This window comes from Lathyrus oleraceus, chromosome 1 (genome assembly GCF_024323335.1).
Source record: "Lathyrus oleraceus cultivar Zhongwan6 chromosome 1, CAAS_Psat_ZW6_1.0, whole genome shotgun sequence".
Lineage (NCBI taxonomy): Eukaryota > Viridiplantae > Streptophyta > Magnoliopsida > Fabales > Fabaceae > Lathyrus > Lathyrus oleraceus.
The window spans coordinates 371,247,876-371,260,907 of NC_066579.1; the positions used below are offsets into that span (position 1 = coordinate 371,247,876).

Sequence of the window (13,032 nt, forward strand, 5' to 3'; positions counted from 1 at the left end):
TATAATATTTATTTATTTATTTATTTTTAAAATTTCAATTTTCCTCCTTTTTTTATAGCTTTTCGTATCAATTACACATACTACACCGATACCCGTGCGAACACACGAGTATCCCACTAGTTAGCATAATATTAGATTAATTGAGTTTACAATGAAGTTTATTTTTATATTTTTCATTAAATTACTTCTTTTTGGTGTAAATAAAAAAATGTATTACAATATAGGAGCACTATAATACTCCATCTTTCCCAAAATAATTGTAGCATCTTATAAAATTATTCGTCTCAAATAGAGATAACAATGGATATAATATTATAGTATCCGTTTCCATATCCGCAATTTTGAAAAATCTCCCTACCCGTGTGGACACCAATATTTATACCCGTGACCGTGTCCGTATCCTATGGGTAACTAAGTACCCATATCCGTATCCGTTTATCCACATTTTTAATAAAACATTATCGATAAATTATAATTTATCATGTTATTTTAAATTTACAACATTAAAAAAAAATTCAAAGATATTATTATTAAATTAAAAAATAAACAATTGAAATGAGTACAAATTTAATATACATGTATTAAATAAAATTGATAAATATATATATATTTTAATAATAATAATAATAAATATATAAATATATATATATATAATGCGGGTATAAGGCGGGTTGAATACTAAGGTATCCGTACTCACACCCATACCCGCATATTTTAGTGGGTAATTGTCCGAGTTCATGTCCGTATTTTTTTTGCAGATTTTTATCTTACTTTAATTTTTGCGGGTATCCTATGAAGATGAGTCAAATTGTTATTCCTTATCTCAAAATAAGTGTCGGTTTCTAATCCGATTCTAATATTATCTTTTAATTATGCTCTATAGTTAATAATTTTAATTTATTATTCTCTCACTTTATATATAATAATTCAAATACAGTAATAATAAACCAGAATAATTAGGTAAAAATACTATTCTCTCTTTTATTTATTATATTTTTTTAATTCATACATAATTATTTTGGGAACTATTTTCTGATACAAGCTATAATAGTACCAAATATTAAATGTGTTGAGTTTTCCAAGTTTGTCCCATTCTGCCTCACCTCACATCACATGACACCAGACCAAAACCAAACTGAAGTAACAAACATCAAAAGCATTGCGTGGAATTACCAATTTCCATTTCCATTTATTTATCATTATTATTATTATATCCATTTAAAGAAGAAAAATAAATAAATAAAATATCTTGTCCTCGTCCTCAGCACACACTTTACATTAACGCCCCCAATACCAAAACAATCAAAAACTCAACACATCAATTTCTCAACGTCATCACCACTCTCTCTCTCTCTCTCTCTCTCTCTAACAATCTAGGGTTTTGTAACAGTGATTTTCACTACTAAGCTTCTTCTTCTTCTTCTACAACTCCAGGTTTTAATTCTCTCTCTCTCTCTGAACTGTGAATACATGTGCATGCATGGAATTTTCTTTAGCTGTATTGTTGTTATTGACGGATATCGATTCTCTTTCCATGATTGTTTCTGTGAATATGAATTTGCGTGTAATACTTGCTTTGCTTGTCATGATTATCATGATGATTTTTTCTCTCTCACTATTTTGGTCAACGTGAAAGATGAGACAGAACAATTATTAGTTTGACCAGTTAAATTCAGTAGTAAGTTTTTTCTTTTGTTTTTTGTTGGGGATTTCACTTCAATTTAGTGAATGTTCTTTTTCTTAATAATTTATTATTTGTAAACAAGATAATATTTGTTCTTTGTGGTGCCTGAAACAAGGATTCAATTCTGCAGATATTACTGGTGTAGTGAGTTATGAAGCACCACACTAACACGTTGGTAATAATTTGAAAATATGAATAAATTGAACGGAATCACAAGTGTCTGAACACTGATGCGGACAATAACACACCCTTTTTCAGAGGTGTTGCTAGAGGCACAGAGGTAGTGAGAGTGAGAGTACTCTTAATTTTGTTTCAAAAGCATCCTTAGCTGAACTTTGTTACTTTTTCTACTTTTAGTGCTGAATATGATTTTGGTAGTTTTTTGGTATTCATTTATTCATCCCTTTTTTGGGGGTATAATACTATATATTCAATCTTTTGGATATTATGATTTTTCCGTTTTTGTCTTATGTTGTCTGGAATCTGGATATTATGATTTTTCCCATTTTCTTCTGATGGTGTCTGTGTTCAATTGGAAAATGGTTGGAATTGGCTGCTCTTGGTCTGTTTGAGTGACTGCTTAGTTATACCTTTCTACAACTAGGAATGCTCCCAACTCACTCTTTCTAAAAACTTTTCAACCAAATTAGTCAATAGCGGCGCTATCCCGCTATAGTGGAGCGGAGTAGAGGCCAATTGCTATGGGAGGTGCCTTAGTGGTGCAGAACACTATAGCGGCCGCTATAGGGTAAATAGCGGATAACGGAGCAGAGCGGTTCCTGCCCGGGAGCGGTTTCTGGCCTGCTATCCTTTTCCCCTCTAATAAACCGAAATTACCCCTTAAAATTATAAAGTTACAATGTTTTAGGGGTAATTTTGGGGTTTTCAATCAAATTTGAGTTGAGACTCAACCTTAACCTTCCGTCCTAGTTGTTTATGCACTTCAAAAGTCACATGTGCATTGATTTAATATTTTATGAGTTGAGTTATGTGTTTTGATTTACGAATATTTTATGACTTGAGTTATTTGTTTAATTTTACATTAAATATACGTTTATAATTATTATATGTAATTTGTCCAAAAAAGATCTAATAGAGTGGTCATCCCGCTATCCCACTTTTGAGATCGGCCGCTCCGCGCCGCTATCCGGGAATGACTACTCTCTTTTCAACACACTCTATGATTTGTCTGATTTTTTTAAAGCCAACACATTTGGCACGTTAGTTGATCTCTCTTTTTTATAAAATAATGTTTCAAAGATGGACCGATTGTAAAGAGTGAATCGAAGAGTATGTTGCTAGTAATCCTCTTAGTATAACTTTTGATTATATGAAATGGTTGTTGTGATCATGTCTACGAGAGAAAGGTCGCACCTAACATCACATTCAGAGCCTCAATTCAGTATGATGTCAACACTTTCATATTCTCTTTGAATAATCACTAATCTTATGGAAAAATACATTATCATCATTTAGCTTTATGTTAATTGGTATGTGACTTCAGAAAAATTGAATTATTATTTGCAAGTGTTCAAATAAAATAACTTTGGTCACTACTCATGGTGTCAACTAATTAGAATTATAGTTTCTTGAGCTGCACTTATATGCTTTTCTAGTTTAACTTTGTAATACTAATATTCTATATTTCATATTAGAAGTTTATGCTGATCCAACAATTTTTTGAACACACACACTTTAGGAGACAATGTCATGTTTCTGATTTCCATCACCAAAGAAGGGGCAAATTAATCTTCCGGTAGTATGGCAACAGAGAGTCCAATTAGAATATCAGAAGCCGGGGGGAAATGGCCTTCTCATATGGAAGTGTCAGCTTTTGGCACACCGCCTCGTAACACGGGGACAGAAGATTTAGGTATTCTGTTGAAGGGCCATAGGTTCCGTGCTAGTGCAAAGGATGTGGCACCCAATCGTAGTGGCAGTGCACCTCCCAGCATGGAAGGCTCATTTCTGGCCATAGAAAACCTACTGCCACTTCAGAACACCCAGGATGCAAGCTTGACAACTCTGAGCAGGGCTGTGAAAAATTATGAATCTGAAGAACAGTTACGAGCTGATCCAGCTTATTTGGCATATTACAGTTCAAATGTCAACCTAAACCCTAGACTTCCTCCTCCACTAACTTCTTGGGAAAACCGCCATATAGGGCATCATATTGGTAGTTCTAGAAATAATTGGGGATTGCCTTCTGCAGATCATAGAAGTAAAACTTCTTTACATTTACCGCAAGCAACTCTTTCAACACACAAGGAGGAGTCTGAGGATGATTCCCCCCAACAACAGGCACATGAAAACGAATCAGTTAACACACGTGGAGTATGGCGTAGACAGGATGCAGCTTCATCGGCATCACAGCAAAAAAATGTGGTTGATTTAATTCAGGTGATTATTTTGATATCAACTTCTGAATTTGGTGAATTTATTTCACTTTTCTGCACTAATATACATATTCAACTACTGTTCATATTATTACTGTTGGATAGTGTATTTGTTACATTTGGTTGCTTGCTGTATTGGGTAGTATCCTGCAATTATGGTATTTTCTTTTTCTCATGCTGTAAGTTATTACATACATAGATCTTAGTTGCTCCTTCAGATTAAAAATGTGATTGTGAACACAAATGTTTGTCCAAAATTAAAATTTTCAGGAGGATTTTCCTCGCACCATGTCACCTGTATATAATATGTCTCTTTCTATAAGTCATGGACTGGTGGATAAGCCAATTGAATTAGAAGCTGCTTCCAGTTCTTCTCATGACCCTCATACTACTGCAGTAGAGTCTGCCAAACCTACTGCAGGTGCGGATGATATTAGGGTGTCCCCAAGTGTCGATGCCCACTCCCCTGTTGCAAGCTCTTCAACACTTGGATCCACAACTACCATGGGTTTTAGTAACATAGATGTTGCAACTGTTGCATATCAATTAAAGACACTTAATGTATCCAATCTTCCAAATTCAGAAAGCCTGAGTTATGAAGAAAAATTGAAGACTAGCTACCAGAATAATATGATGCAACGGCAGGTATTCCCGCAACAAAGCAATCCGAGTGAAGTTCCTAGTACCAATTCTCAGAGTGTAAACAATGCTTACGATGGAAGGGAACAGTTTGCTCATAATTCAAGCAAGTTGTCTGATGTCCAGCCACTACTTCAGTCATCCGGGTTTACACCTCCTCTATATGCCACAGCAGCAGCTTATATGACCTCTGTAAATCCGTATTACACGAATATGCAAGCCTCCGGCACATATGCTCCTCAATATGTTGGTGGATACACTTTAAATCCCACAGCTATTCATCCATATATTTCTTCATACCCTCCTCATGGTGCTGTGCCATTTGTTGTTGATGGGGCTACTAGTTCTAGTTATGCCCCACTAACACCAGGGGTTTCGACCGGGGGTAGTATTTCACATGGAGCTGAAATGGTACAAGCGAACAAGTACCTTGGGCAATTTGGATATCCTGTACAGCCTTCTTTTGCTGATCCTATTTACATGCAATATAATCAGCAAGCTTTTGTAGAGGGATTTGGTATTTCTGGTCATTTTGACCCACATGCACCTAGAGCAAGTGGTGTTAACCAAATGAATCCTTATGATTCACAAAAAAGGCCCGGTACTGGTGCTTATTTGGATGATAAAAAATTACACGATCAGAGAACTGGCGTCAATATGAACTCAAGAAGAGGTGGATTATCAGTTCCTAGTTATTTTGGACATATGCCAAACACAGGCTTTGTAATGCAGTATCCAAGTTCACCACTTTCTAGTCCAGTTTTGTCTGGATATCCAGAAGGAAGTCCTGGCCTTTCAGGAGGTAGAAATGAAATGAAACCTTTCCCAGCTTCTGGTAGAAATGGAGGCATGTTATCTGGATGGCAGGGTCCAAGGTCTTTTGACAGTGCTCAAGACCCCAAGATTGTTAACTTCCTTGAAGAGTTGAAATCTGGCAAAGGTCGCAGATTTGAGCTATCTGATATTATTGGACATATCGTTGAATTTAGGCAAGTAGTTTTCTCAGCTTTCTTTCCACCTATCTAATTGACCAAACTCTTGGTTTTGGAAATTAAGTTCACTGTCTTTTACCTCCAGCGCTGATCAACATGGAAGTCGATTTATACAACAGAAGTTGGAAAGTTGTGGTGTTGAAGAGAAGGCATTGGTGTTCAAAGAGGTTCTTCCACATGCTTCTAAATTAATGACTGATGTATTCGGTAACTACGTAATACAGAAGGTGAGTTTTTCGAAATGATGTATATTGTCTTTAACTTTTAAGTACCTTAGAGTTGCCTCCAAATCTGTTTTGGACTAATTTGTCCCTTCTCCCGTGTTCAGTTTTTTGAGTATGGAAACCCCGAGCAGAGGAAGGAACTTGCAGATAAACTCGCTGGTCAGATACTGCCTTTGAGTCTGCAGATGTATGGCTGTCGTGTAATTCAAAAGGTATGTAATTCAAAATGGCTCATGTAGCTTTATACATTTATTTCACCGGCATGCTTGATAAGTCATTACTATTGCAAATCTGTTTAGAATTTAAATGTTGAGCATGGATTAAGTCTGTAGGACTGTCTGTTTTTGAATGAGTGCCTTCAGATAATTTGAAATTTAGAACTATTGATGCTCTGTCCATATTCACATCCTAGTTGGGGATTGGCTTCTGGTTTTCTCAAATGATAATCTGAAAATAGGTTATCTGACCTGACTTGTCTTTCATTACAACCACCAGCACCTCTGAGGAAGAGTTTATAAAATGTGATTTGAATTTAGTATGAGTTGCTTATCTTGTAAAGTTGTAAGTTTACTTTTATAGCCAAGTTGTAAGTATTAACAAGACCAATCTGTTCAGATAGTCGTAGACACTGCTATTATATTATTCATGAAATTGTTTGTGGAAGTCAAAAACGAGGAAGCTTTTTTTTTCATTTTTTGTAATTAAAATTATGATTGCGGGCTTTGTTGTTGGAAGAAACAAAGAAAAGTTAAATAAAATGCTCATTATGTCTGCAGTTTAGTTCCATAAAATAGAAAAAGCACAAATGCATAGAAATCTTGACAGTGATAAACCTATATGTTAAAGGGTTCGTAGAGATCACCTGCACCCAGCCCAAGCTGCAGATGGTGGGCTGATTTGGTTCTGCAGGTTGGGTTGGGTCTGAAATCACACTAACTGACCTGTTAGGTTAAATTTCCCCTTTTGGTTTCTTATGGTTATACCGATCAACTGTTACTAAAAAATGATAATATTAGTGAAACTGTTGTTCCACTTGCACACTTTCTACTACATAATAAGTGGAATGTTGTTATCCTACAATCCTACTTATGAAAAGCAATAATATGACTAATTTTGGAATGATATTGTTTAAATTTTGGAAAACAACATACTGGCGCTGGAGAATACATTGTTTTCCACCTGTTGCCCCCGTTTGCGTGGGTTGGGTTGCAGATTTTTTTTGCTTCAATCCCACATATGCAGTTTTATACTCAACTTATGAGGGGAAATTTTATTGTGATCCCGTGAGGCTTAGATCAATTGCATTTTGTACTCAAGTTATGCTATTAAACCATAGATACCTTTGAAATTTATTATTATATTGAAGAATGCATAGTTGCACTTGCATAATTCAGAGTTGGTGGTCTACTTTCCTATTCTTTGTTTTCTGTTAAACTGCAATTGTTTGGTAGTGACTAAAGTTGAAAATAGAGCAAAGTCTTGGTTATAAAATAAGTATTCTATTGAAAGTAGACACAGTGTTTTTATATTTGTTTTATGCCCATGCAGGCACTCGAGGTTATTGAGCATGAACAGAAAGCTCAGCTTGTTCGTGAGCTAGATGGAAATATCATGAGATGTGTTCGGGATCAAAATGGGAATCATGTAATACAGAAATGCATTGAATCTATACCCACCCAAAAAATTGGCTTTATACTATCTGCATTTCGTGGTCAAGTTGCTAATTTATCAATGCATCCTTATGGTTGTCGAGTCATTCAGGTATAGTTATTGATTTCCCTTTCCCGTAAAGAAGCTTCTTTTTGTGTCATGCATTAAGTAGGACTGAATAATGTTTCTTGCAGAGAATTCTAGAGCATTGTACAGATGAGGTTCAGTGTCAGTTTATCGTGGATGAAATATTGGAGTCAGTTTGTTCTCTTGCTCAGGATCAGTATGGTAATTATGTTACCCAGGTTAGTTGTTGGTTCTTATGTGTCATACTTTGATTATTAGCTTCTGGTGTTCATATTAGAAAGAAGATGAATAGTTGGACGCAGATATGCATGTGATTTCCGTTCTATCTGTAGCCTATGGTTACAAGTCACCATACTCTATGAAATTGCCGTGACTGTAAAATATCAAGATTTGTGATAGTCTTAGCTGTCACTTATATTTTGGTTTTAAATGTTTTTAATTTTATTTCTTCCAATTGTGTTTTCCATTAATTTTTTCCGAAGCACTCTCAAATCTTTTGTTAGCAGAATAGCATTACAAGACTTTTGTTCCCAAATTTAACCATCACAAAGAGTTTTGCGCTACAAAAGATTGCTTATAATTGATACAAGTCTAGTTATTTTTGGTTATAGATAAGATCAAAACCTTTTTAAGAAGCTTTATTATCTAACTTCTATACAAGCAACTACAAACTCCCTTATCTAACTTCTTTACTCTTATCTCATCATTATAGAATTGCCTTCTTCCGCTTCACCAATCCTTATTTGTGAAGTATCCAATTTATTTATTTTTGAATAAAATTGTCTTATTCTATACGGCTGGAACACTTACAGCTTAAGGGGTTCCAATAAATGCAAACCTGTTCGTTTGAACACTGATTTCAATTTCAATGGCACATGGTTTTCATCAAGGTAATCAAAACCAGAACAGGCATTAAACCGGTGTACTAATTGATTCAAGGCTCAAAGGTTGGACAAGATCGGACCTGTTATAAATATAATAAATATTTTTTAGTTTTACGTAAAAGAATATTACACAAAATTATATTATATTCATATTTCACACTATAAAAAAACCATTGGTGGTAATTAAACATAATTTGTCTAGTTTCTGGGTTCTTGTGGTTTGCTGCCCTTTCATATGCCAATTCTTTTCGAAAGATTACTTAAGTCACTGTAATTTCCTTATGTCATCACAGCATGTGTTGGAGAGAGGAAAATCTCAAGAAAGGAGCCAAATAATCAGCAAGCTGTCTGGACATGTTGTTCAATTAAGCCAGCATAAGTTTGCTTCGAATGTTGTGGAGAAATGTCTGGAGTATGGCGATCCCTCTGAACGGGAATTGTTCATTGTAGAGATTATTGGGCATGATGGGCAAAATGACAACTTATTGGTAAGTTCAAACTCATTAATGCTAATTACATGCTAATTATTGTTCAGAGTTTCTACTTCCTAACTTTGAAATATGTTGTTAATGATTTAGCAGGACTTAGAAGAATGTATTTATGGTAAAAAAATTGATAATGTGTTTTATCATTATAATGAAGACATTAAGAGGCATGCACTGCCAGTATAAATCAGTTTTAGATTGACAACCGCTGAAAATCTATTCTTCGTATCATTAATTTTAAGATTCAGTTACAAGAAAGGATGTCATGTCAGAATGATGGAATCTCATGGAATGAATGTTCGAAGTTGACTTACATTGGCAGTGCATTTTCTTTAAACTTTATAAATGAAGCTTATTTTATAGTACTATGTGTTAGTTATTGCACAAACTTCTGGAACTTTCTTCAAATACAAGACAATACCTATGCTTCCCGATGAATCTAACCAGATGAATACCAAAATTACCTTCAGCAATTAACCGAGAGCTGTCTGGCCCGGTGTTGGTCAAATTATTTGGCTTACCCCTAACCTCCTATATTTCCGTGAAAGTGAGTCCTTTTGATGTTTCTTCCCTGTTTCCTTAGGGATCCTGCATGGTTTGGATGGATCCCACTAGATCGGTCTCATCCAACAAGTCTAGGACATGATTTCTTTCTGATAGGAATATTCTATTCTTTGAATGCATGACCATTATGCTCAATGAATGTTTCTTGACTCTCGAGTCCTATGTCTGAATTTTCTTTCTAAGGATAGCCTTCAGTTTTCCAATACCCACCCCTGTTGTCGGTGCTTATGATAACGACGTCCCTATCGTGTACGTGACTAGAACAGTTAATTAAAAAGTTGAATGTTGAGATTTTCACAATCTCATGATTTATTATCAATGTGATGTATTTTATAACAAAATCGGCCATGGATTTTTAGATCAACCATCATCCCTGCACTTTATCTTCTAAAATGAAGTCCCTCATTCTAGAGGAGGTAAGTTTGTCACTACACCACCGGCATGTTGCAACCACAAACAGTCTGTTTGATGATTATTATATCACCACTTTTGCTTCTTATCCCAAACTCCATGACAGTTTACCGAATTCTCAAAACTAGGATTTTTAGGCTATATAAAAACATCTTTAATCAGCACACCTTACCATACACGTTAGGAGAGACAAAGCTAGGTGGTTGCTATATATTTTGTTCTGCAAATGGCCATGTAAGAATACATTATTCGTCCCATCTTGCAACAATAGCTAATGCTTGCTTGATACTAAATAGTAATAAGAGAAATGAATTTGCAAAAAAGATGAGAGTTCAGCAATAGGATAAAAGGTAATGGTGTGTAGTCATCCTGTATATTTGTGCTTATCCCATGGCAACTAACTAAGCTTTCCATTGAGCTAGTGAATACTTGGGATTAAACCTTTGTAATGTAGACCTTCATGCATCCAGTCGCATGCTTCCCCGTGGGTAAAATGACCAAATTCGGAGTCTCCTTTGATATCTAATGTTGGTAAAATAGATTCTTTGATATCTAATGTTGGCAACATAGATTCTTTGATATTTAATGTTTGGTATCTTAAGGTTGAAATCTCTTTAGCATTAAATGTAGTTTGAATAATGCTTAATAAATTGTATAGTTTTATAACTGGTGTGAGTGTGAATGCATGTCATTTTGGATTTTTACTCTATCTTGACCGTATTTGGATTTTCATTGTAGACCATGATGAAAGACCAATTTGCTAACTACGTGATCCAGAAGGTTATTGACATCTGTTCTGATGATCAGCGTGCAATGTTACTCTCTCACATAAGAGTCCATTCTAATGCTTTGAAGAAATATACTTACGGAAAACACATTGTGGCTCGTTTGGAACATCAATTTGGAGGTGTGTCCTGTACTCTGTTTTAGAACTGTTACATTGGCAAAATTAATATAATGTTGCTACCTAACAACAACAAAGACTTATCCCACTTAGTGGGGTCGGTTACATGGATCAACTTTCGTCATAATGTTCTATTAAGGACCATGCTTTTATCCAAATTATTAATCTTGATCTTTCTTAATAACTTTTCTGATAGTCTTTCTAGGTCTTCTCCTACTAGTTGTTTGCCGGTCTTCTCTTTACATGCTCAAATCACCCAAGTCTATTTTTCACCATCTTTTCCACTATAGGCGCTACCCTGACACTTTCTCTAATATTTTTAATTCTAATTTTATCCCGTCGAGTCTTATCACACATCCACCGCAGTATCTTTATCTCTGCAATATTTACTTTATTCTCGACCCTCTCTCTAATATAATGTTGCTACCTAAATACCTTAAAATTTAATGACTGGGTTTGCTTAGTTGAATATGTGGAAAATAAGGAGGAAATCCTACTGAAGGCTACTGCAGACTGGTTTGATGCAATGAAAATGTTCATTTTTTACTGATTTTAAACCTGTTCTCTGTTTTCTAACTTCTCACTTTCCATCTACTCAACCAGGAAAACCTTGAATCTACATATGTAGTTAGCAATTAGGTTTCCTCTGTGTTCTATTGTGTTATTCTTTTTCAAGATATTACGATTGATATTACCCATTGGATTAATCTTACAGTTAGGAGTTTTAAATAGAAACTAATCTAACAAGGCAAATAAAGCACACTAGTAACGTACTATTTCCGACACCGTATGATTGAGTTCAATTCAAGTAGGACCAAGATCCACATGAATTTCATTCATTCATGAAGAGTGTTGCAAAGAGAGTGGATTATTACTTGCTAGTTGCTAGCATTTCTCGATCAGAAATTTCTCTAACAGAAAAATTAAGCAAAACAAGGTACTGCTTGGTAAAGTCATGTCTAAACACATCAACCCTGTCTTCAAGAGAGGGGAAAAAACGTGAAATGACGCCTTATGGAGCATGAACAAAAAACACCTTGTACCTGTGTTATGATGACTTGCTATCCTGCACTTGTTTTATGGCTTCTTATCCTGTACTTGATTTTTGCATGCAGAGAATCAAACACCCAGTTCATGATGTGATCTAGAGGAAGCATGAATCTCGGGCAGTGGCATGCTAACCTCACCGCCTGAACGTCGGAACGTCGGAAATAGGCGAGACATTGATCTTTGGTCCTGCCAATGAATATACTGTTATTTTTATTCCTGTGATTTCATAACTGCACCTTGATAGCTTCAGGAGACATTAGTATATATACATGTACACTATAAAACTTAATGTAATTATGTCATTCAAATAATTGATCGGAAAAGTTTGAGTATATTTATTTAGAAAGAAACCCTTGATGTAAACTTTACTGAATCTACCTACTTAATGTGTGGTTGGTTTTCCTAGAGTGCTGAACTCAATTCACATGTTTTCTGGTCCTAGCTACGCATCTTTCTAACTGTAAATGCCTTATATTGAACGGTTAGGTTTATTTATGGACTATGTTTGTAGGAAGTGTGAATAAGAGTTTTTATTTTCAACGAAACTAATGCACAGTGATAGAGAAATAAAAGTGAAAAAAAGTTGGATAATAATAATTTAACAACGAGCGGATGAACATGATCCTTAAAATGAAGGTAAAAATCTCATCTTAAATAGTTCTTCCTGTAAATACTTTTTAAAGAACTTTAATATTTTGTTTTATCCATATAAAATTTATTCACATTCGAAATTATTTACAGTGATTAAAACAATTACTATTGCAGAGATAAAATCAATTACTAGTACAGAGATTGAAAATAAAAAACAATTATTTTATTTTTGAATCTATCATATATTTTCTTAAACACTCATAAATTTTATTTGTTCTTTTGAAGAATGATCTTTTTGGCTGCAGATGCATTTTGTCCAAATACGTTTTTCCAAATTGAAAAGAATGAAGATAATAGAACAAGTATATTAACCAACCACTAATATCATTAAAATATTAAAGTATATATATTAGTTATTCTTCAACCCTGCTTTGCCTCGTCGTCAATTTGGGTTCCCCTTGAGAGACAAAC

The 13,032-nt window shown here is 34.8% G+C and overlaps 1 protein-coding gene across 5 annotated transcripts; it reads left to right on the forward strand.

The window, feature by feature from the left end:
* The first annotated feature begins 1,246 nt into the window (after positions 1 to 1,246).
* LOC127137285 (pumilio homolog 6, chloroplastic) lies at positions 1,247 to 12,375 on the forward strand. 5 transcript variants are annotated; one of them, XM_051063769.1, is made up of 11 exons: positions 1,272 to 1,434; positions 1,815 to 1,964; positions 3,340 to 4,084; positions 4,351 to 5,708; positions 5,797 to 5,938; positions 6,040 to 6,147; positions 7,484 to 7,696; positions 7,780 to 7,890; positions 8,850 to 9,044; positions 10,755 to 10,923; positions 12,036 to 12,375. In XM_051063769.1, the coding sequence occupies exons 3-11, from the start codon at positions 3,446 to 3,448 to the stop codon at positions 12,056 to 12,058; spliced, it is 2,958 nt and encodes a 985-aa protein (XP_050919726.1). In that variant the 5' UTR covers positions 1,272 to 1,434; positions 1,815 to 1,964; positions 3,340 to 3,445; the 3' UTR covers positions 12,059 to 12,375. The 5 variants fall into 5 exon arrangements, with proteins under 5 accessions (XP_050919720.1, XP_050919714.1, XP_050919726.1 ...); XM_051063775.1 differs by having other exon boundaries at positions 3,384 to 4,084; XM_051063763.1 differs by lacking the exon at positions 1,815 to 1,964 and having other exon boundaries at positions 1,247 to 1,434.
* Positions 12,376 to 13,032: the final 657 nt, after the last annotated feature.

Coding starts and splice junctions, on each gene's coding strand:
- LOC127137285 (XM_051063763.1), top strand. CDS start 3,446: ATGGCAACAGAGAGTCCAATTAGAATATCAGAAGCCGGGGGGAAATGG. Junction 9,045..10,754: donor GGCAAAATGACAACTTATTG/GTAAGTTCAAAC, acceptor TTTTCATTGTAG/ACCATGATGAAAGACCAATT. Junction 10,924..12,035: donor TTTGGAACATCAATTTGGAG/GTGTGTCCTGTA, acceptor TTTTGCATGCAG/AGAATCAAACACCCAGTTCA.